The sequence below is a fragment of the Ursus arctos genome, unplaced genomic scaffold (assembly GCF_023065955.2).
Source record: "Ursus arctos isolate Adak ecotype North America unplaced genomic scaffold, UrsArc2.0 scaffold_2, whole genome shotgun sequence".
Classification (NCBI taxonomy): domain Eukaryota; kingdom Metazoa; phylum Chordata; class Mammalia; order Carnivora; family Ursidae; genus Ursus; species Ursus arctos.
Genome location: NW_026622874.1, coordinates 81017567 through 81042662, shown reverse-complemented (window position 1 = coordinate 81042662; position 25096 = coordinate 81017567). Strand labels below are relative to the sequence as shown.

Genomic DNA, 25096 nt, shown 5'->3' with positions numbered 1-25096 from the left:
GCAAATGGACCTCAAAAGAAAGCTGGGGTAGCAATTCTCATATCAGATGAACTGGATTTTAAACTACAGACTATAGTTAGAGATGCAGAAGGGCACTATATTATTCTTAAAGGAAGTATTCAACAAGTGGATATGACAATTATAAATATATATGCCCCCAACAGGGGAGCAGCAAGATACACAAGCCAGCTCTTAACCAGAATAAAGAGACATATAGATAAAAATACATTAATAGTAGGGGACCTCAACACTCCACTATCAGAAATAGACAGAACACCCTGGCAAAAACTAAGCAAAGAATCAAAGGCTTTGAATGCCATACTCGACGAGTTGGACCTCTTAGATATATATAGAACACCACACCCCAGAACCAAAGAATACTCATTCTATTCTAATGCCCATGGAACATTTTCAAGAATAGACCATGTCCTGGGACACAAAACAGGTCTCAGCCGATACCAAAAGATTGAAATTATCCCCTGCATATTCTCAGACCACAACGCTCTGAAATTGGAACTCAACCACAAGGAAAAATTTGGAAGAAACTCAAACACTTGGAGACTAAGAACCATCCTGCTCAGGAATGACTCGATAAACCAGGAAATCAAAAATCAAATTAAACAATTTATGGAGACCAATGAGAATGAAAATACAACAGTCCAAAACCTATGGGATACTGCAAAGGCGGTCCTAAGGGGGAAATACATAGCCATCCAAGCCTCACTCAAAAGAATAGAAAAATCTAAAATGCAGTTTTTATATTCTCACCTCAAGAAGCTGGAACAGCAACAGAGGGACAGGCCTAATCCACGCACGAGGAAGCAGTTGACCAAAATTAAAGCTGAAATCAATCAAGCAGAAACCAGAAGTACAGTAGAGCAGATCAACAGGACTAGAAGCTGGTTCTTGGAGAGAATCAATAAAATTGACAGACCACTGGCAAGACTTATCCAAAAGAAAAGAGAAAGGACCCAGATTATTAAAATTATGAATGAAAAAGGAGAGGTCACGACGAACACCATTGAAATTGGAAGGATTATTAGAAATTTTTATCAACAGCTATATGCCAATAAACTAAGCAATCTGGAAGAGATGGAATCCTTCCTGGAAACCTATAAACTACCAAGATTGAAACAGGAAGAAATTGATTTCTTGAACAGGCCAATTAATTATGAAGAAATTGAGTCAGTGATAAACAACCTTCCAAATAACAAAACTCCAGGCCCGGACGGTTTTCCTGGGGAATTCTACCAAACATTCAAAGAAGAAATAATACCTATTCTCCTAAAGCTATTTCAAAAAATAGAAACAGAAGGAAAGCTACCAAACTCATTCTATGAGGCCAATATTACCTTGATCCCCAAACCAGGCAAAGACCCCCTCAAAAAGGAGAATTACAGACCGATTTCCCTAATGAATATGGACGCCAAAATCCTCAACAAGATACTTGCTAATAGAATCCAACAGTTCATTAAAAGGATTATCCACCACGATCAAGTGGGATTCATACCTGGGATGCAAGCGTGGTTCAATATTCGCAAATCAATCAGCGTGATACATCATATCAACAAGAAAAGACTCAAGAACCATATGATCCTCTCAATCGATGCCAAAAAAGCATTTGACAAAATACAGCATCCTTTCCTGATTAAAACCCTTCAGAGTGTAGGAATAGAAGGTACATTTCTCAATCTCATAAAAGCCATCTATGAAAAGCCTACTGCAAATATTATTCTCAATGGGGAAAAGCTGGAAGCCTTTCCCTTAAGATCAGGAACACGACAAGGATGCCCACTCTCGCCACTATTATTCAACATAGTACTAGAAGTCCTTGCAACAGCAATCAGACACAAAAAAGGGATGAAAGGTATTCAAATCAGCAAAGAAGAAGTCAAAATGTCTCTCTTCGCAGATGACATGATACTCTATATGGAAAACCCAAAAGAAGCCACTCCCAAACTATTAGAAGTTATAGAGCAATTCAGTAACGTGGCGGGATACAAAATCAATGCTCAGAAATCAGTTGCATTTCTGTACACGAATAACGAGAACGAAGAAAGAGAAATTAGGGAATCCATCCCATTTACAATAGCACCAAAACCCATACGTTACCTTGGAATTAACTTAACCAGAGACGTAAAGGACCTTTATTCTAGAAACTATAAATCACTCTTAAAAGACATTGAGGAAGACATAAAAAGATGGAAAGATATTCCATGCTCATGGATCGGAAGAATTAACATAGTTAAAATGTCCATGCTACCCAGAGCAATCTACACTTTCAATGCTATCCCGATCAAAATACCAAGGACATTTTTCAAAGAACTGGAACAAATAGTCCTTAAATTTGTATGGAACCAGAAAAGACCCTGAATCTCCAAGGAACTGTTGAAAAACAAAGCTGGGGGCATCACAATGCCGGATTTCGAGCTGTACTACAAAGCTGTAATCACAAAGACAGCATGGTACTGGCACAAAAACAGACACATAGACCAATGGAACAGAATAGAGAACCCAGAAATGGACCCTCAGCTCTTTGGGCAACTAATATTTGATAAAGCAGGAAAAAACATCCGGTGGGAAAAAGACAGTCTCTTCAATAAATGGTGCTGGGAAAATTGGACAGCTTCATGCAAAAGAATGAAACTTGACCACTATCTCACACCATACACAAAAATAACCTCCAAATGGATGAAAGACCTCGATGTGAGACAGGAATCCATCAAAATTCTAGAGAACATAGGCAGCAACCTCTACGACATCGGCCAAAGCAACCTTTTTCATGATACATCCCCAAAGGCAAGAGAAACAAAAGATAAAATGAATTTATGGGACTTCATCAAGATTAAAAGTTTCTGCACAGCCAAGGAAACAGTCAGAAAAACTAAGAGGCAGCCCACGGAATGGGAGAAGATATTTGCAAATGACACTACAGATAAAGGACTGGTATCCAAGATCTACAAAGAACTTCTCAAACTCAATACACGAGAAACAAATAAATCAAAAAATGGGCAGAAGATATGAACAGACACTTTTCCAATGAAGACATACAAATGGCTAACAGACACATGAAAAAATGTTCAAAATCATTAGCCATCAAGGAAATTCAAATCAAAACCACACTGAGATACCACCTTACGCCAGTTAGAATGGCAAAAATAGACAAGGCAAGAAACAACAATTGTTGGAGAGGATGTGGAGAAAGGGGATCCCTCCTACATTGTTGGTGGGAATGCAAGTTGGTACAGCCACTCCCGAAAACAGTGTGGAGGTCCCTTAAAAAGTTAAAAATTGAGCTACCCTATGATCCAGCCATTACACTACTGGGTGTTTACCCCAAAGATACAGACGTAGTGAAGAGAAGGGCCATATGCACCCCAATGTTCATAGCAGCAATGTCCACAATAGCTAAATCGTGGAAGGAGCCGAGATGCCCTGCAACAGATGACTGGATTAAGAAGTTGTGGTCCATATATACAATGGAATATTACTCAGCAATCAGAAAGAACGAGTTCTCAACATTTGCTACAACATGGACGGCACTGGAGGAGATAATGCTTAGTGAAATAAGTCAAGCAGAGAAAGACAACTATCATATGATTTCTCTCATCTATGGAACATAAGAACTAGAATGATCAGTAGGGGAAGAAAGGGATAAAGAAAGGGGGGGTAATCAGAAGGGGGAATGAAACATGAGAGACTATGGACTATGAGAAACTAACTGAGGGCTACAGAGGGGAGGGGGGTGGGGGAATGGGATAGACCGGTGATGGGTAGTAAGGAGGGCACATATTGCATGGTGCACTGGGTGTTATACACAACTAATGAATCATCGAGCCTTACATCGAAAACCGGGGATGTACTGTATGGTGACTAACATAATATAATAAAAAATCATTATTAAAAAAAATAAAATAAAAAAAAAATAAAGGGGATGCTGGAAAAAGAGTAAAAAAATATATATATAAAATAAAAAAACCCCACTCTATTGAGATACATAATTTACATACCATATAATTCACCCATTTAACATAATACAATTCAATAGTTCTTAGCGTATTTATAGAATTTTGCAACCATCACCATAATCAATTTTAGGATACTTTCATCACCACAAAAGAAACCCTGTACTGTTATTTTTCACACAACATCCATACCCCCTAGGCAATCACTAGTTTCTGTCTGTGGATTTACTTATTATAGGTATTTCATATAAATGGAATTAAACCATAGCTGGTCTTTTGTAGCTGGCTTTTTTCACTTAACATAAAGTTTTCAAGTTTCATCCATGTTGTAGCATGTATCAGTACTTCATTCTTTTTTTTTAATTTCCTTTTATTTTAAATTTAATTTTAATAAGATTAAATATAATTTAGTTTTAGGCGGTGTCTGACCGGCTCAGTCAGAAGCATGAGACTCATGATCTCAGGGTTGTGAGTTCGAGCCCCACATTGGGTGTAGAGGTTACTTAAATAAGTAAGTATTAAAAACATATATGTGTGGTGTGTGTGTGTATAAAATTTAGTTTGAAAATAATATATGTGGCCCCATCCATATATGAAAACTCGTATCTTTCTTCTTTCAGTTTGTCCTACTTATTAAAGCCTTATACTTTCATTTTTTTAAGATTTAACAAGCAATTATTTTTATTGAAGTATAGTACTTGACATACAATGTTACATTAGTTTCAGGTGTACAGCATAGTGATTTGACAGCTCTGTAATTATGCTGTGCTCATTAAGTGTAGCTGCTGTCTGTCACCTTTATTTTCATTCAGATGATATTCTATATATGGATATATAACATTTTGTGCATTCATTAGTTGATGGACTTTTAGATTGTTTCCACATTTTGGCTATTATGGATAATACTGCTATGAACATTCAGGTACGAGTTTTTGTGTGGACATGTGTTTTCATTTTGGGGAAGTATATACCTGGGAGTAGAATTGCTGGGTCATATGGTAATTGTTTAGTCTTTTAAAGAACTATCAGACTTTTTCCAGAGCAGCTGCACCACTTTACATTCCCTCCAGCAATAATAAGGGTTTCGGTTTGTGCACATTCTTAACAACTATTTATTTATTTATTTATTTATTTATTTATTTTTTAAAAGATTTTATTTATTTATTTGACAGAGACAGCCAGTGAGAGAGGGAACACAAGCAGGGGGAGTGGGAGAGGAAGAAGCAGGCTCCCAGCAGAGGAGCCTGATGCGGGGCTCGATCCCAGAACTCCGGAATCACGCCCTGAGCCGAAGGCAGACGCTCAACGACTGCGCCACCCAGACGCCCCTCTTAACAACTATTTATTCTGTCTTTTTGTTACATCCATTATAGTGGTGTGAAGCAGTAGCTCATGATTTTGATTTCTGTTTCTCTGATGGCTGATGATGTTGAACATCTTTTCATATGCTATCTGTAAAATGGAGTTAATAGCTCAGATATCATGGATTGCCATGGGGATTAAATGAGTTAATGTATACAAATAGCTCAGATATCATGGATTGCCATGGGGATTAAATGAGTTAATGTATACAAAAGTGCTTAGCATGGTGGGTGGCACATAGTGATTTTTAAAAGTTATTTTTTGTTATTATTGCTACTAATCATATAGATAAGGGCAGCAAGTATAAAGTCTCCCAGATTTGGGGATGCCTCTCTTTTTTGGTGTAGATCATATTTTAATTTTTTTAATTGTAATTAGTTGGCAATTTTGAGGTACGATGACATAGAAACTAGTCAAAGTTTCTCAAACTCTACTTTGTTTCTTGTCTTACAAGATCTAGGTATTTTTACTGTTTAAGCCTCTGTCTGAAGGTAGGAAATCTTCAATGGTTCAAACACTTTGGGACCTCTGAGCTGAATGTGCCTGGTTATTGACTAAGGGTACACAACGGAGGCGGTACCTTAAGTGGGTTCCTGTAGGGAATTTTCAGGCTCTGATTCCAGAAAAATGCAGGCATGTTTCTGAACAGAGATCTCAGGGAGGTCTTAAGGGTAGAGTTAGGTGCAGGGGTGCATGTGGTGAATGTTACTTTCTGCCTATGGTGAAATCCTTTTAGATCTCTACTGTGGTGGAATTTCATTCCTATTTTTTCTTTATTTAGGAAAGAAAGATGTTACATGCAGTTTTTGCATACTTTATTCATCCTCCTCTAGTCCAGTGACTTGGGATTTAGTCAAAATTTAGGTGTTTTTTGTTTTGGTTTGGTTTTTTTTTGAGAGAGAGAGAGTGCGTGGACACGGGAGGGGACAGAAGGAGAGGAGAGAGAGAATCTTAAGCAGGCTCTACATCCAGCACTGAACGTGTAGCCTGATGCAGGGCTCGATCTCACAACCCTGAGATCATGACTTGAGCCAAAATTGGGTTGGATGCTTAACTGACTGAGCCACCCAGACGCCCCAGCTACAATTTAGTTATAATCTCTTTTCTTATATGGAGGAAAAATTGTTACTTGGTAACTGCCAAGAAGTCTAGGCCCTATTATCCCCTATAAGGGCAGCCTGTAGTATTCTCCCATAATATAAAAATGAGCATAAGCGAAAAACTTGAGGACTGACATTGTCTCTCATATAATTTTTATATTTCAAGTGTCTAACAGAGAAGGTGACTAGCAAATATAGTATTTCAGTTTTCCCTCGGTGAATGAATCTAAGAATGATGTTTATCATCTCTAGTTTTAAAGGCAGATATTTTCTTTTCCTCCTAGGTTTTCCTGACTGTGAAAACTTTGTACTTACCAAATGTAATGGTTCTATAACAGACAACAGTCCTCTCTTTGGACTTGACTGTGAAATAGTAAGTACTACTTTTAATGTTTCAACTGGAGGATTACAAACTAGAGTCTAGTAGAAGATGATTTATTGAGTCTAATGCACCAGTGAACCAGTGCATTTAGTTCCAGTATTTCAGTTTAAATAACTGAAAGTAGACCCTTTTACTCACATTTTAGAAAACTTGGATATATGCTCCAGGATGAAGAAAAGATATCACATAAGTTTTCTAACTAGTTGTTATGTTTAACCAAATCTCTGGCAATTACCCTAACTTTACTCCTTCTGTCCTTTGAACAAGTGTTTTGTTACTGTTTCCCTAAAGACTTTGACTCAATTACCATTGGTTTGGCTTAGTTTCACACATTTAAGATTAGAAGTAGAATTTCCCTCAAGCTCCCTTTGTGTTTTACTTTGTCTAATTAGTAAGTCTCCTTTCGAAGACAGGGCATCCCCTGTCAGTACTCAGGTACCAGTCTCTCATTTCTTAATGAGTAGCTAAGAACTAAAGTTTTTGAGTCTCGCATCAGGTTGTGTATCCCCTGGCCTTGCCTATTAATGGCATTGTCACATTGGACAAATTCCGTAACCTCTCATTCTCAACTTCTCCCTCTGTGAAGTGGGGATAATAATAGAGGTACCTCATCATGTTATTATCAGGTGTTGTATGTAGAATGCTTAGTATTGCATTAGATGATAATGGAGTGCACTATTAAAAAATTACTTTCTAGTGGTACTCAGCTAATACTGGGATGTCATACACAATAAATGGTAAAATGATGAATGATGTTATTTCCACCCATCTTCCTTGAGCACATCCTTTTCAGAGCAATTAGATGAAATGTTCAGCAGTCTGCCTAGCTTTAATTTCATTCAAACTGGGCTCTCTAGTTAGCAAAGTCTCTGCCATTGTCACTGGGACTCCAGTAGATTACAGCTGATGGCGGTTGAGATAGTGTGAATAATGAGAGGAAGCAAGAGCTTCCGCAGTTCAGCAGTCTGACTATGGCCTGGTCTTTCAGTGCCTCACATCCAAAGGGAGAGAGCTAACACGCATCTCACTGGTTGCTGAAGGAGGCTGCTGTGTTATGGATGAACTCGTTAAACCTGACAACAAGATTCTGGACTACCTTACCAGGTATTTTTCACCTTGCCTTCTGCCCTCCCTAGCCCTGGCAGACTAGAGTGGAATGTGATAACAGGAATAGTTTGTAGTTTCTGTTTGTTTAGGTATAATCTACTTCTGTGTTACCAAAGACAAGGCTGGGGTAGCACAACTGTAAATTTTAAAACTGAAATTGCACAACGTCAGTGTATAAAGCTCTTAAACCTTCTTGCTCTCTAGTCTTCCTGTGACCTTAAGTAAGCAGATCTTCTCCCAGCTGTAATCATTATGTAGCAACTTCCAAACAGGTGGAGTTTTGCTCTCTGATAAGACCTCATTGGAAAAATCTGCGAATCACTATTTGGCAGTCAAATTTAGAGCTTAAGCTGCCTTGACCTCAAAAAATCAAAACAAAACAAAGTTTTTCCATAACAGAAATTGGAAGCTCAAAAATTTTAGTCTGTCTTTTTAAAGATTATCTTGTAATTTCAGAATGTACATATTATAGTGATTAGGCAAAGAAAAGCTAGTAAAACATTACTCTTGAAGTTGCATCTATGGATTCATGCTTACCTTAGGCACAGAGAGGCCATGATAGTGATAAAGATTGTCTTATTAGCAGACATAATTAGACAGTATTCTTAGGGAACAATCATTTGTGGCAAAGATGTATGTATAGCGTGTTTGTCACAGTATTTAAAAAATATGGGAATATAAACATCTGAAAGTAGGGGATTGGTTAAAATATGTGAAATCTATATAATGGAATACTCTAACCATTTAAAAGGATGTGTTGAAATTTATCGATGTGAAAACTTGATATATGGCAAATGATAAAATCGTGTTATAAAGTAATATGCATTATGATTGCATTTTTATAAAAATAAAATATATACATGGGGGCACCTGAGTGGCTCATTCGGTTAAGCATCCAACTCTTGATTTCGACTTAGGTCATGATCTCAGGGTCCTGGGATCGAGCCTTGCATCACGCTTCGTGCTCACCGGGGAGTCTGCTTGAGGATTTTCTCTCTTTCTCTCTGCTTCTCTCTCTCTCAAATAAATCTTTAAATATGTGTGTATATATATACATATATATATATATATATATATATATATATATATATATATGTATGTGTATGTATATATGTGTGTGTGTATATACACACACATGAATATATGTATCAAAAAATATGAAAGGATATTTACTAAAATGTAAAAAGTGATCATCTCTGATTCATGGGATTTGGGGTTATTTTAAATTCCCTCTTTGCTTATCTGTATTTTCAACCTTTTTTTTTTTTTTTTCAACCTTTTTACACTGAGCATATATTAATTTTTTAAAATATTCTTTTTGAAATGACTTTTCAAGGAGGAAAACCTATTAATATCCTGACCTGTCCATTTCTCTTTTTTTATTGAAAGCTTTTCAGGAATCACAAAGAAGATTCTTAACCCAGTGACAACCAAACTCAAAGATGTACAGAGACATTTAAAAGCACTGCTTCCTCCTGATGCTGTGTTAGTGGGCCATTCCTTAGACTTGGATCTCAGAGCACTGAAAGTGAGTATCTGACTTAGTTTTTCCAGCATATATGCCTTTTCCATTTATTTCAAATCTAAAGTCTTGGGTTCTTCTATTCCCCAGCCCATTTGTTTTTTTCCTTTAGCACAGGATGCTACTCATTCTATTCTCTTTCCTCCTCAGATGATACATCCATATGTTATTGATACATCATTGCTTTATGTCAGAGAGCAGGGCAGAAGATTTAAGCTAAAGTTCTTAGCCAAAGCTATTTTGGGGTAGGTTATTTGCATATTATAATATTGTCCTGACAAGTTGCATGTAAGTTAGCATATAATTTCTTATTTAATGCATATTGCAGAATTCAGGGTCTCTGTTCTTCCTCTTAGTCTGTAAACATGATTCCTTTCATTTCTTATGAATCCTGGGATCCTAATTCCAGAGAAGTATGACTCAGAGATGAAGAAATTATGGGAATCCAGAAAGGGGTATACATTTATATCTGAAGGTTGGTGGATAGAACTGGATAGAACTGCCAGAAAAGTTAACCAAAATTTGAAAACATAATGTTTCTATATTGAATGTATCCTATTATGTACAAACACATGTGTACAAAGATGTTCATTATAGTATGGTTTAAAACAGCCAAAAACTGCCAATATTCTATAGGAGTGGTTAAATAAATTACATTTATCTGTATTATTGAATACTTTGTTATTCTTAAAAGAATGTGATGGATCTGTAAGTGCTAATAAGGAAACCTCTTAAAGTACTAAGAATAAAATGGAGATTTAGAACAAGATCTGTATATGCCTAGATATCAGTATGATATAGATTAGATTTAGATAAATTTATAGACACAAACATATGTACTATTTTAAGGTTTTTGAAAACGACCAAGAAAAAATTTAAGTACATATAGACACTTGCATGGAAATATAAGATTTCTGGAAGGTAACTTTAAATAGTGGTTACATCTAAAAGAATGAGGCAAGGGGTTGGCTGGGGAGTGGCCAGAGCCTTTACTGGGTAGCCTTTTGTCCAGATGATACTCTTGCTGTAGACAAAGCCATTCCTGATCATTGTACATCGTCAGTGCCTCTCACTCCGGGTACTCTCCTGGCACTTAGGAATAAAGGAATTTTGATTATTGTGATAAAATCTGATTATCAGATTGCTGAAATTTTACATGGAACCAGAATATTAGAGGTGGTTGAAAGAACCTATCATTGAAAATGCTGTCGAGTGTGTCAGTTTTATCTTGGCTTTCCAGGAAGGATATACAGTGTCCAGATAGGCTTGGTCATGATGCCACAGAAGATGCTAGAACAACCCTTGAATTGGCTCGGTATTTCCTTAAGTATGGCCCAAGGAAGGTTAGTATCTTTGACCTGTATGTTTGCTTTTCTTAAAATTATGAGACTGGAACAGATAGTCACAGACACCATTTCCTGTTATTACCTTTCTTTACAAAAATAAGAGTGTAATTCAAGCTGAGCATTTGGAATTAAGACCTATATGACTAGCATAATGTAGTAGTTAAGTATGTAGTTTCTGAAGTTGGCCTTGTCTGTTTTTATTTTATTTATTTATTTTTAAAGATTTTATTTATCTGTCAGAGAGAGCAGAAGCAGGGGGAGCGGCAGGCAGAGGGAGAAGCAGGTTCCTTGCCGACTAAGGAGCCTGATACAGGACTCGATCCCAGGACGATGACCCAAGCCAAAGGCAGACGTTCAACTGACTGAGCCACCCAGGGGTCCAGGCTTATCTGTTTTTAAATAAAGATGGTACAGGGGCTCCTGGCTTGTTCAGGCAGTGGAGCATGTGACTGTTGGTCTCAGGGTTATGAGTTTGAGCCCCATGTTGGGTGTAGAGATTACTTTAAAATCTTAAAGAAAAAAAAAGATTACTACTATGTTTAGCTACATAATCTGGGTCAATTTCTCTGTGAAGAACTTCAGTTTCTACATGTGTAAAATGGAAACACGTGTCTCTGGGATATTGGTGAGGGTAAATGAGATCTCATATAAAGCTGGTTAGTACAGTACCTTGAATATATTAAGCACTATAATGTGTGGCTCATTGTATGCTGATAATTGTAATAATAATTATGAAAAATCTACATAGATTTTTGCTCTTTTGGGGTGGGGGGAGCATGCCATTGCTTCAGTAGCAGTTCAGTGGGTGTAGATTAGAACAGCACATAAGGGAAACCTTGAAGGAGACAGTTTCTTACAGACCTTGTTACAATGCATTCTAACTTATTCGATTGTCCCATTGCATGATATGTTCTGTCATGACTCCACTATGAAATAAATGGTAGTCTATGTAGAATCATAAGCATCCAGAATACTGTTTGTGTCACAGTGGTAGAAAGACACTCTAAAATGTCTTCTGGGACATACAAATAATGATAATAGTTTGGATCTCACTCTCTGCTTTGCAACTCCCAAATGGTCTCCCACTTTATGGAATAATAAAAAAACATCCATTGGAAAAAAGACAGTCTCTTCAATAAATGGTGCTGGGAAAATTGAACAGCTACATGCAAAAGAATGAAACTTGACCAATCTCTCACACCATACACAAAAATAAACTCCAAACGGATGAAAGACCTTGATGTGAGGCAGGAATCCATCAAAATCCTAGAGGAGAACATAGGCAGCAACCTCTACGACATCAGCCAAAGCAACCTTTTTCATGACACATCTCCAAAGGCAAGAGAAACAAAAGATAAAATGAACTTGTGGGACTTCATCAAGATAAAAAGCTTCTGCACAGCCAAGGACAGTCAAAAAAACTAAGAGGCAGCCCACGGCATGGGAGAATATATTTGCAAATGATGCTACAGATAAAAGACTGGTATCCAAGATCTACAAAGAAGTTCTCAAACTGAATATGCGAGAAACAAATCATAAAAGGGGCAGAAGATAGGAACAGACACTTTTTCAATGAAGACATACAAATGGCTAACAGACACATGAAAAAATGTTCAAAATCATTAGCCATCAGGGAAACTCAAATCAAAACCACACTGAGATACCACCTTATGCCAGTTAGAATGGCAAAAATAACTAGGCGAGAAACAACAATTGGTGGAGAGGATGTGGAGAAAGGGGAAACCTCCTACATTGTTGGTAGGAATGCAAGTTGGTACAGCCACTCTGGAAAACAGTGTGGAAGTCCCTTAAAAAGTTAAAAATTGAGGTACCCTGTGACCCAGCCATTGCACTACTGGGTATTTACCCCAAAGATGCAGACGTAGTGAAGAGAAGGGCCATATGCCCCCCAATGTTCATAGCAGAATTGTCCACAATAGCTAAATCGTGGAAGGAACCGAGATGCCCTTCAACAGATGACTGGATTAAGAAGTTGTGGTCCATATATACAATGGAATATTACTCCGCTATCAGAAAGAACGAGTTCTCAACACTTACTGCAACATGGACGGCACTGGAGGAGACAATGCTAAGTGAAATAAGTCAAGCAGAGAAAGACAATTATCATATGATTGCTCTCATCTATGGAACATAAGAACTAGGATGATCGCTAAGGGAAGAAAGGTATAAAGAATGGGGGGTAATCAGAAGGGGGAATGAAGCATGAGAGACTATGGACTCTGAGAAACAAACTGAGGGCCTCAGAGGGGAGGGGGTGGGGGAATTGGATAGACTGGTGATGGGTAGTAAGGAGGGCACGTATAGCATGGTGCACTGGGTGTTATACGCAACTAATGAATTATCAAACTTTACATCAGAAACCTGGGATGTACTGTATGGTGACTAACATAATATAATTAAAAAACATTAAAATTAAATAAATAAATACATAAACAAAAAATAGAAAAAAAGAGGGAACAGGGACCTGGGTTGGGAGGGAGCAGAAACAAGAAGGTCTGCCAAAGTTCCAGAGAAGACCTGTCGTTGGGATGGTGTGTGGTGAGACCACATTGGGAAGGGGATACTTACAAACGAGGTCACACGGGGTGTCCATTATGATGTACCAGGGGCAAAGGCAGCTGATTGGTCGAGAGAAAGTATACAGCCTCTGTGTTGCTAAGGATACCTTCAGTCAGGTGAAGGCTTGGAAGAAGGTGGATCCTCCTCCAATCATTTAACCTGCTACTGTATCCTGCTAACCTAGTGATTTACTAACCTGCTGACCTACTAACCTTTCTGAACCCTCCTGCCTCCCCTTGAGTACTTGATCTGACCCTGACACTGTCCGAGACCTCCTCTTGTCCTGACAAACGCCTTCCCCAATCCTACCCTCTATTTCCACCTTACCCCCATCCCTATTTACCACCCTATCCCCTCCCACCACTCCCTACCCCACCCACCCCCACTCCCACACCACCCCCGATCTCCACCTCCTCCCTGGTGCCCCAGTGCCCCTTGAAAGGACCAAGACATGAAGGTGCAGAGACTGTTCTGGCTGCTCTTGCTCTGGTGTCCCGGTTCCCCAAACCCAAATGTGAGTAAACATGGCACTTCAGTGGTGTCTTCCTTCTTTTCTTTTTTTTAAGATTTGATTTATTTGAGAGAGAGAAAGGGCACAGGTGCAGAGGGAAGGGCAGAGGGTGAGGGACAGAGAGAATCCCAAGCCAGCTGTGTGGTGAGCCCAGAGCCTAAAGAGGGGCTCAATCTCAGGACCATGAGATCACGACTTGATCCAAACCAAGACTTTGTCACTTAACTGACTGAGCCACCCAGGTGCCCCAAAGCTGCTGGTAGTGTCTTCCTTCCTAGTGGGTTCTTTGACACGGTGGTTAAATAACAGCTTTTTCCTGGGGTTCTTGATGGGAACTTCAGAAGACCTTCACATTTCCCTGAAGACCGAGCACCACAGGGCAGGTTTCTCGGTCAGCCTGAAGGGGTTGTGGCCACAACTGTCCACACCAAGTTCTACATCCTGTCTGCGCTGCTTGGTCCAAAAACCACAGTGCTGGCAGGATGGAAACCTGAAAATACTAGGTTTATGGTGTCAAGAAGGAAGGATTTGTGAAGATACGAAAAGCCATTGAGCTCTTTGTCTTAAAGAGGGGGCTTAGATGATATGTACATTATATCTCATTAAAATTGTCCTTAAAAATGTCAGGAACTCGAATTTAATAGGAACTATGGGTATTAGACGGGCTTCTGGAAGCCCGGTGAAGCTCCTGCTTCAAAAGCCTTGTAAGTTTAGGGTCCATCTTATGTGTAGTTTGTTTTCCTATCAGCACATTGTTGATATTTGTGGAGTTTGGCAGCCCTGGGAACAAAGATATCTCAAGCATTGGTGTTGGGACTAGAGTGTTAAAAAGTGAAATGTCCTTTGTGCTCCATGCTTCCTGGTTTGTTGACTTTTAACAAGTTCTGAGTCAGCCCTTTCCTTCTGGTCTTGGAGGCTGTCCCCAGGGACTCTGTGTCCCACCAGGTCCATGGGAGCCCTGAGACGCCCAGCAGACACTAAGTGACCTTATTCTGCTGAGACATTTGTCATGGGAAAATCACTAGGAGTGGTGGGATCAGGAAGTGAATGAGTTGTCGTCCTTTCTTAGGCCAAGTATGTACAGAGTGTTGATTTCCCCAAAGTAAAAAGGTCCTGAATGTCCTTAGGATTGTCCAAATATAAAGAAATACCTGGTTTCCAGTGTGAATATTTCATTTTGTCATTAAAAAGTAAAACCTGTACCCTCAGGAGAGAAAGAAAGAAAGAGACAGACAGGGAACACCCCTAGAAATAAGTAGACTTCTTTAGATCGGCTTGCACCAGATTCTTACAGAGAGATCTGGAAAGTGTCAGTAGTCAGGAAGGATCCTTATATTGAGGCAGAATCATTCCACACAAATACCTCCAGTCAAAATAGACTCTGTTCTGTTTCTTTTGAGTCTTCAAAGGAGGACATTTCTTGGTAGTCTTGATTGGAATTATTCCCCTCTACCCAGTCATCATCTCAACTGCATCAGTTCAGCTTTCTCACCCTGCCTCATCTCTGGGCTCTTGCATAAACTAACTGGTCTTGCATTTCCCACCTCCACCTGCTCATGGCCACTGTCTCTGAAAACCTAGTGTTATTGGCCCCATTGGATGTCATCCAGTTACGAGTCAGCTGCTGGTCAGCATCCAGACAGCTGCCAGATGTACCGAGTGCCCACGACTGGGGGTGTTTTACATTCATGACAAGATGGCCTCTGTCTTGTGTGCAATTGATCCCCGTGATCAACCATGGTGCTGACAGCTACTGCTCTCTTTCAGACAGTGGCTATTCAAAGACAGTGTATGTTTCCACCAGCACACATTTTCCTGACCTCAGCAGTGAGGGCTAAAGATGGAAATGTTATAGATTTCAGGGGCTACTTTCTAGAGAGTTGTGTTTTGCACAAAATTCAAGCTTGGTGTGAGTTAGTACAAATTGCATCGTGAACGTCTTTTCTCCTGAAATACTTATAACTCTAGTTTTTGTAAAATGAGATGTGTTCTTTATTTTGGGGTCCATATCTAGGAATTTAGTATTCTTTTAGAATTCAGGGGCCTCTGGATGGTTCATGCAGTTAAACGTCTACCTTAGGCTTGGGTCATGATCCCAGGGTCCTGGGATTGAGCCCTGTCTGGCTTCCTGTTCAGAGGCAGTCGGCTTCCTCCTTTCCCTCTGCCCCTCCCCCAGCTCATGCTCTCTCTCTCTTTCAAATAAATAAATGCAATCTTTTATTTTAATGTTTTCTCTCTTTAAAAAGTTAAATTTTATAATTGCTACTGACTGATTTAGTTACAATACTAAGAAATAGGAACATGGATTCCTTTCATTGGCTTTTTGGAGATAGGTGTTCGAGTAACTAAAACCTCACAGATATCCTCAAAATATACAAGATCACCTGATGATGCAAATCTTTATGTACTTCAGAAATCTGATGTTTTGGACTGTGATTCAGAAGCAAAGTGAGCATTGAAAGAAAACATCAATGTTTTCAGAAACCAAACAATAATTTATTTTTGTTGGAATAACAATCCCGTGTTATATTAATGAGTTAGTGAGAAACCTCCTGTCTGTCTCACTTATGTCCTTATCTAAACATCTGTCCATATAACATTCTCATTTTTATCTCTAGTACATGTTTTATTCTTGCTTTCTCTTGTTTTTCCATACATGTTGGGTGTATTTTTTGAAATGTTCCAAAGGAGTTTATCCAGGTCCTTCATGGATGTACAATAGAAGTCACTGACTTCTTACCTACTCTAAGTTTACATTTACTTGCATTGTCTATTTTATTTTGACTTATAAATTCTTAAGTTCTGTTAGCTATAGAAAAAATATCTGCAATGTGCTTGTAGGGAAAATAAAATCTCTTAAGATTTGCCTATTAGATTTTTCCTACAGCTTCCATGTTGTATGATCACAACATCTTTTTAAAGAATACAGTTTGTTGATATTTGACATAGGTAAGCAGCAATGAAACCATCACCAAGTAAGAGAGCAAACACACTCATCAGTCCCCAAAGTTGGCCCCTGCTCCTTTGTAATCCCTCTGTGCTCCTTCTCCTCCAGGAGGAGGCAGTTGAGAGGTGTGCTTACTTCCTGGAGGCTGGTTGGGGGTCTGTGAAGTTGATTCCTTGTGACATATACATTGTGAATGTCGTTGAGATTCTTCATTATCTCAAATGTTATTTCAGCTTGTCCATGTTGTGCCTGACCGTTTCATTCTCGGCCTTGATGGGGCTGGAGTTCTGTGGAACTTTGCCATTCTTACTGGCTATTTGGGCATTTGTGCCTTTCTCATTTACATCTGGAGAACCGTCCTCGCTGTAAGTATACCAAAGTACCTGATATACTTTTATTCATAAATAAGCAGAAAATTTTATAGTCACTGGACATTTTTATATCCATTCAGCACTAAAAATTTCCCTCTAATAATGTCAATTTTGATTATCACCTAGATTGAAATAGTTTTAAATTTCTTTTTTTTGGAACATTACACAGTATTTTATTTTCTTTAATGTTTTTTTTTTTATTATGTTAGTCACCATACAGTACATCCCTGGTTTTTGATGTAAAGTTCGATGATTCATTAGTTGCGTATAGCACCCAGTGCACCATGCAAAACATGCCCTCCTTACTACCCATCACCAGCCTATCCCATTCCCCCACTCGTCTCCCCTCTGAAGCCCTCAGTTTGTTTCTCAGAGTCCATAGTCTCTCATGCTTCATTCCCCCTTCCGATTACCCCCCTTTCTTTATCCCTTTCTTCCCCTAGCGATCATCCTAGTTTTTATGTTCCATAGATGAGAGAAACCATATGATAATTGTCTTTCTCTGCTTGACTTATTTCACTTAGCATTGTCTCCTCCAGTGCCGTCCATGTTGCAGCAAGTGTTGAGAATTCGTTCTTTCTGATAGCGGAGTAATATTCCATTGTATATGTGGACCACAACTTCTTAATCCAGTCATCTGTTGAAGGGCATCTCGGTTCCTTCCACGATTTGGCTATCGTGGACAATGCTGCTATGAGCATTGGGGTTCATATGGCCCTTCTCTTCACTACGTCTGTATCTTTGGGGTAAATACTCAGTAGTGCAATGGCTGGATCATAGGGTAGCTCAATTTTTAACTTTTTAAGGGACCTCCACAGTGTTTTTGCTAGTGGCTGTACTAACTTGCATTCCCACCAACAATGTAGGAGGGATCCCCTTTCTGCACATCCTCTCCAGCAATTGTTGTCTCTTGCCTTGTCAGTTTTTGCCATTGTAACTGGCGTAGGGTGGTATCTTAGTGTGGTTTTGATTTGAGTTTCCCTGATGGCTAATGATTTTGAACATTTTTTCATGTGTCTGTTAGCCATTTGTATGTCCTCACTGGAAAAGTGTCTGTTCATATCTTCCGCCCATTTTATGATTTGTTTACTTGTTTCTCGCCTATTGAGTTTGAGAAGTTCTTTGCAGATCTTGGATACCAGTCTTTTATCTGTAGTATCCTTTGCAAATTTATTCTCCCATTCTGTGGGCTGCCTCTTAGTTTTTTTTGACTGTTTCCTTGGCTGTGCCGAAGCTTTTTATCTTGAAGAAGTCCCACAAGTTCATTTTATCTTTTGTTTCTCTTGCCTTTGGAGATGTGTCATGAAAAAGGTTGCTTTGGCCAAAATAGTTTTAAATTTCTATTGAGGTGCCTTCTTGATCCATACGTGTCTTTTTCTTTATGTTCAAGCATAATTAGCAACCGGTGTAATATTAGTTTCAGGTGTACAACATGATTCAACAATCCTATACATTTCTCAGTGCTCATCACAGTAAGTGTACTCTCAATCCCCTTCACCTCTTTCACCCTTCCCTCCTCTTACCCTCCAACCCATGTGTTCTTCAGAAGTGTGTTGTTTAATCTCCATTGTTTGGTCATTCTCCAGCTATCTTTCTGTTCTTGATGTCTAGTGTGAGTCATTTGTGGTCTGAGAACATACTTCCTGTGGTTTCTATTCCTTTGGTTGTTCAGATGTATCTTATGGCCCCAAATATGGCCTCTCTCAGTGACTTTTCCATGGGAGATTGTGAAGAATGTCTGTACTTCTGTTGTTGAATGAAGTATTCTGCAGATGTTAATGGCTGCCGTGGATTGGTGATGCTGTTCAGTTCACCTGTGTTCTCATGGAACTTCTGTATCTGCTGGATCTGTCAATGACCGATAAGAGGATTTTGAATTCTCCAGCAGTAGGAATGGATTCATCTATTCCCACCAGCAATATTTTCAGTTTCTGCCTCATGTACTTTGACTCTCTGTTGTTAATGCACGCACATTAGAAATTGTTATGTCTTTTTGGAGAATTGACCCCTTTACCATTGAAGTAATGACTGTCACTACCCCTGACAGTTTTCCTTACCCTGTAGTGTGTTTTGAAGGATCATTTCAATGGCCGGGTTTCTAGTTTGATGTTTCTTTTAACACTGTAAACATTTTGTCCTTCTTGATGGCATGGTTTCTGAGAAGTATGATGTAGTTCTTATCCTTGTTCCTCTTGGGTAAGGTGTTATTGCTCCCCTCCACCTCCTTCAGACACCTAGCCCAACCCCTGCTCCAGATTTCCAGAATTGTTTCTTTGTCTTTAATGATCTGTAGCTGAATAGTCTAGATCAGGCATTGTTAGTGTTTTTTGTTTGTTAGTTGTTTGTGTGTTTGTTTTGGTATTTATCTGGCTTTCGATGTTTTGAGCTTCCTGGATCTGTGATTTGGTGACTATATTAATTTTGGAAAATCCTCAGTCATTGCTTCAAATATCTCTCCCTTCTCTCCTGAAGGAATAGGTATTCCTATTATTTGTGTGTTACATGTTTTGTATTTGTCCCACTAGTCTTGGATTTTCTGTGCCGTCTTTGTAATTTTTGTCTTTGTGTTCTCTTTTGGAATTTTCTACTGGAATTTCTTTAGGCTCAATGATTCTTTCCTCTGGTATGTTGAGTCTGTTAAGGAACCCATCAAAGGCATTCTTGATTTCTGCTATGGTGTTGTTGTCTAGAATTACATTAAAATCTTAGAGTTTCATCTCTCTGTGTACATTCACCATCTCTTCTTCCTATTGTCCATTTTATTCTGAGATCCAGTATCATACATGGAAGGGACTTGTAATTCCTAGCCTGCTTAATCCCATCATCTCTGCCATGGGAAGTGTGTTTCTAGTGCTTGCTGTTGTGGTTTTTACCTGTAGTGTGCCCTGTAAGGTTGTGTTGAAAGGTAGGTATTGTGTCCTAGTAAAGAAACTTAGATAAGTGGACTTTAGGGTGATGTTTTCTACTTAACTGGCTAGGGGTTAGACTGAGTTTACTCCCAGGTGAGACAGGGAGGAGAGAGCACTGGAGTTGAGTATTTGCCCTCAGCTCTATTGCTTAGTCTTTGGGAAACCCCCAATTAGGCTCTGGTGACATATTTCACTTGAGGGCAGACCTTTCTGAGAAGAACAGAAAACTTTTGAGTTTATTTCTAAATGGGAATTTTCTCCCTGTCCCGGCCAATGGAGAAAGCTTCCCTTCAGAAAGAAAACAAAAATATTAAGTATTTGGTGTGCCCCATCCATCTTTTCACTTTTCCCGCCAGTGGGGCTGGGTGACAAGGGCCACGGAAGCTCAGAGGTTCCTAAGCAGCACGTGAAATTAATGGAATAGCCATGATTTTCTGTTTGCCCTCCACTGATGCACATTCCCCAACAACATTATCATGACTGGCTTGTTGATAGTGTGCTGATATTCCAATATCCTGGCAAGATTTGGGGGCTGGCCTCAGCCTCTCATCATCCTGTAAAACTTTTGAATGGGGAAATATGTTAATGGTGTCAAAATGGGGTCTTGCCTAGATTTTATTGAGCTATAATTTATCTGGGTGACTCGATTCTGGGGAGCCTGGTTCCCCTTTTTCGAAACATCAGCTGTCATTTCTGTTGTTGCTCATGCTTCATCACTCGCCACGTGCCACTCTTTTTCTCGTCGATGGCTTTCATTTCTTTTTGATGACCCTCCATTTGTAGTACTCTGGGAAAATTCATAACACCTTGTGTGCTGTAACTGCATGTGAATTCAGCAAATAGCCAAGTCTTTGTAAGATTTCAGAAAGGCTTTCTAGAGAAGGCAAGAAGCATATCTTTCTCAGAGTTTTTGCTTGTTCGCCTTCCTCCCTACCGGCCTGCCTTCCTTTCTTTCTTCCTTCCTTCCATTTTATATCTTTCAGGATTGAACAATAATCCCAGGTTCTAAACTTCAGTGTGGATATTGGTTACAAAACAGTTAGGGAAACGATGAATTAATGATTATTTTTTAAATGTCCACCCGATCCCTTGTCAAAATTGAATAGGGTGAACGTTCATTTAATAGAATGTGAATAGATTTTGAGGTAAAACGTAAGTTATACACCTTTGTGCTCTTTATCAAAAATGAATTGTGAACTATGATGACTCAGAGAAAGTCATAGATGAGTTTCATAGTTAGAAATGCTAATTTTGTCTTCTTTCTAATCCTGTGAATTCATTCTGCTAAGTAAAATGATTACTGTAACTTCTTTCGATTACTATTTCAGTATTTATCTGAACTGTAGATTCTTTCTAGTAATATGTTTTGACATCAAACTTAATTTTGTTTCTTCCACTCTTAGATTGCCCCTCGACAATATGAAGGTAAGATTTCTGGCTTTAGTTTTCTTTGTAATAAATTCTCAGTACCGGTGTTTGATGTGGGTGTAATTTGACTAGGGATAAATGTGGTGACTTCTGATGTCTAATTGACTTGTTAAGTCTTGAAAATCTTTCTCTTCTCCATGTGGAGTCTAAGTGATAATGTGGAGGGTGTTGCCATCTCTTAGGAGACCAGGAGGAGGAACACCTCATGGGAGGAGGGAGAACAAAAAGGGTGTAATTTTGCAGAGAGAAGTTTAGGAGGCAAGTGAGGATAGGAGCCTGAGGTCTGGAGTGGGTACTTTGCCATGACCTGGCTCTTGGTGAAATGTGACGATGAGAAAACACTCTGAGTCTATCAAGCAGGCTACACTTGGAGAAGAAGACAGGTATTGCCAGGCAGAGTGTGTGTCACAAGAGAGGTTTAAAGCATGCTTTTGAGTTTGAAGTGGAGGGAGCCTTTCCTGCCAGGGGAGAAGGAGTGGAAAGGAACGTGTGCCAGGGGTGGTAATGTATTGTGTCCGGGCCTCATGGATTGTGGTGATTCCATGGTGCTGTCTGACGGCCGAGGTGGCTGCCTGGCCCTTAGCAAACCCTCGAATGCTGGTGTTTGTCCCTGTGAGTGCAGCAGTGGTGGTGGTGAGAAGAGAGATCTCGGGGCACGAGAGCACTCACATTGGGCCAATAGAAGAGAATCTGCACTTGAGGTAAGATGAGAGACTTATTATTTTTTGAAAGATTTGGTTTATTCACTTGACAGAGAGAGAGCACAAGCAGGCAGAGTGGAAGGCAGAGGGAGAGGGCGAAGCAGGCTCCCAGTTGAGCAGAGAGCTGGATGTGGGACTGGATCCCAGGGCCCCGGGATCATGACCTGAGCTGAAGGCAGTCACTTAACCAACTGAGGCACCCAGGTGCCCCAAGATGAGAGAATTAAGTGCCTGTTAGAGGAGTCTGTGTTCTAGAGCTTACAGGTGTTATCCACTTGTGATAGGGAGCTTCATGAGGGTTGTTTTCCTTTAAGGATGGAGGGTAGCATTCTCAAGTTGAGCTGAGAAAACCTTGTGTTCTAGGAACTGTGAGTTACCAGGCGCTCCAGAGACTCTGTGTAACATGGAGAGTGTACCCAAGTGTGTTTGATTCCAAAGATCTGGTCCTCCAGAGCCCCCAGCCTGGGGTTCCTGAAAGGCAATCTGTGAGCAGCAGGAAGTCATGGAAGGCCTTTGAGTAGCCACTCAGTTGACATTTTGAGCTTTCCTTGTGTGGAATTCCAAGTAGGACCTGGAAGTAGACGTGGCGCTGAGCAGGAGCAAAGGATGGTTTTGTTCATTTTGGGTTGTTTGCAGGGACCTACTTACGTACCTTAATCATTGGAGGAGAGAGATGTTAGTTGAAAGGATGCTTGATTTTTCTGTTACATCTCTGGTGATGACATAAGTATTTGCAGTGATTGAATTTTCCAAGAATGATGCTTACAGATGGGAGAAAAATAGAAGACATTTGATTGTGTTTCTCTATTTCTGAAAACATTTTAAGTAGGAATCTCCCTGAAATAGGTTGTCTTAGGTTTCAAATGCTGCTAAACCTTGCTTTTTCAGGCACAATGGGAATGCTATCAAGTTAGTTACACCCAAGTGTCCGAGAATGTGTCTCTGGGGGTATTACAGTGGGATTATTCGATGTCACTGGTTTTGCTAATTATCTTAGAAATTCTTTTTTCTCCTTTTAGTTACTTTACAACAAATAGCTGAAAAGATCCATCGGCTTAAAAATGAAAACAGGGAACTTGCTAAAGAAATATCCATTTGGGAGGAGAAGGTATCAGTGCCCTTTCAAATATTTTTTGTGATTTCATTTTGGTTACTTCCCCCTCTGGTAGTTCATCCTATTGACCTATTTCACGTGACCCACAAATGATCGCGATTCAAGAGAAGCTTCACAAGTGTAGAGCACTGCCTCTCTATCCATGAAAGGAGTCACACAGCGTTAGATAGCTTTGTCTAACACTCTGCTATTTTTGAATTCTGATTCCCTTTTCGTATATTTTATAGATCAGGGAAGGAAAGAAACATCGCGCAGAAATGAAGAGAGAACATCAGTTTCTCTCTGACAAAATTCTTAAATTGAAGGTAAGGATCCCTTCTTTGCCTGAATTGTGTTCTAACAACAGAAATGAAAGTAATGAATTATTATTATTATTATTATTTTAAAGATTGATTTGCGAGAGAGAAAGAGCGAGTGGAGGGGGGCAGAGGGAGAGAGAGAATCCCAAGCAGACTCCATGCTGAGTGTGTAGGCTGACGCAGGGGTCAGTCCCATGACTCTGAGGTGGGGACTGGAGCCAAAATGAAAGCAGGAGTTGGACCTACTGCGACACCCAGATGCCACCCACGTGCCCTAAGTGATGAATTATTATTACTCATTCAATATGTTTTGTTGAAGGAGAACATCGGAAAGGTTGAACGGGTTAATGCAAATTTAAGTGTCGCCCTTCATTTCAAGCGGACTATGTTGCAAGCTATGAGAGAGAAGAATGTCAAGAATGAGGACATGGTAAGAGTTGGCTGTTGAGATTTACCTTAACGTGGCTCAGGAGGCTTTTGGTCATTGGGTGAGGGGAGGGCCGCGTATTCGCTTGCTGTTTACCACAGTAGAGAGTGGGCATCTGGGAACTGAAACTCCTACTGAACAGTGAGCTGGAATTTCACTTAGGACCATCACGATGAGGTCTGCTATTTCAAGGACTAGGAAGTATGGTTTATTTCACAGCTAGGTAATTATCACATCGTTCAGCCCTGCCCTCCAAGATATGCAGAAAATCCCACAAGATACTTGAGTTATGAAGGGTGATAGCCAGCCAAATTGTATAGTCCCTTCCTGTCAATGCTGAAGAGAGAATTTTCAATGTTAATAGGGGAAGATATGTACATATATAATTTATGTATATAATTAGGTATATGTGTTTGTGTGTGTTTGTGTATATGTGTGTATACAAAAGTGTGGGTCTCCTTACTTTCTCCTTGTTCTATTTATGCCTCAAGGGCTTTCTTTGTTGCACTGCATGATCCCGTTCTGTTAGGTGCACTCACATTGTTCTGTGATCATGATTTCTTGAATGTCTTTCCTCATATCCGTCTTCAAGGCCCAAGATGCATTGGAGGATGAAGAGCAGGGAGACTTGGAGTCCAAAAAACGTGTACTGAAGGGTATGTTATTTTAGGGAAAGAAATCCCCAGATGCTGGCAATGAGTTTGCATTGGGAAGGGAAAGAATGCCTTCCCGCCTTCAAGGTCTTGCCCTTCTCCTTTCCCCAACAAAACCAAATTCTCAGGTCCCATGCCCACTCATACAAAAGAAAACTCATCCTTTACAGAAAGCAAAAAGGTCTTGGAACAGAAGTGCAATGCCCTGAGTTCTTTGAAGGCAGCTAAGGAAGTGGAATTGAAGCTGCTAAGGAAGAAATTGGGTATCATGGTGGATTTCTCTGAACGAAGAAAAGTGGCTGCCGAAGAGTAAGCTATTCCTGTGTTAATCGTCACAAACACTGTTGTATGAATTTATGTGGCAGCCAGGCT

General features: G+C 39.7%; 1 protein-coding gene across 3 annotated transcripts in view; it reads left to right on the top strand.

Moving 5' to 3' along the window:
• Positions 1–25096, top strand: part of LOC113270720 (uncharacterized) — a 157598-nt gene that overhangs the window by 15604 nt on the left and 116898 nt on the right. For all 3 annotated transcript variants that reach the window (XM_057315286.1, XM_057315287.1, XM_057315288.1), the window contains exons 7-18: positions 6712–6800; positions 7798–7913; positions 9306–9444; positions 9589–9683; positions 10679–10781; positions 17056–17187; positions 21506–21527; positions 23251–23339; positions 23573–23650; positions 23964–24074; positions 24664–24727; positions 24895–25033. In XM_057315286.1, coding sequence (XP_057171269.1) covers positions 6712–6800; positions 7798–7913; positions 9306–9444; positions 9589–9683; positions 10679–10781; positions 17056–17187; positions 21506–21527; positions 23251–23339; positions 23573–23650; positions 23964–24074; positions 24664–24727; positions 24895–25033 — 1177 coding nt within the window. The remainder of the gene's footprint in view (positions 1–6711; positions 6801–7797; positions 7914–9305; positions 9445–9588; positions 9684–10678; positions 10782–17055; positions 17188–21505; positions 21528–23250; positions 23340–23572; positions 23651–23963; positions 24075–24663; positions 24728–24894; positions 25034–25096) is intronic.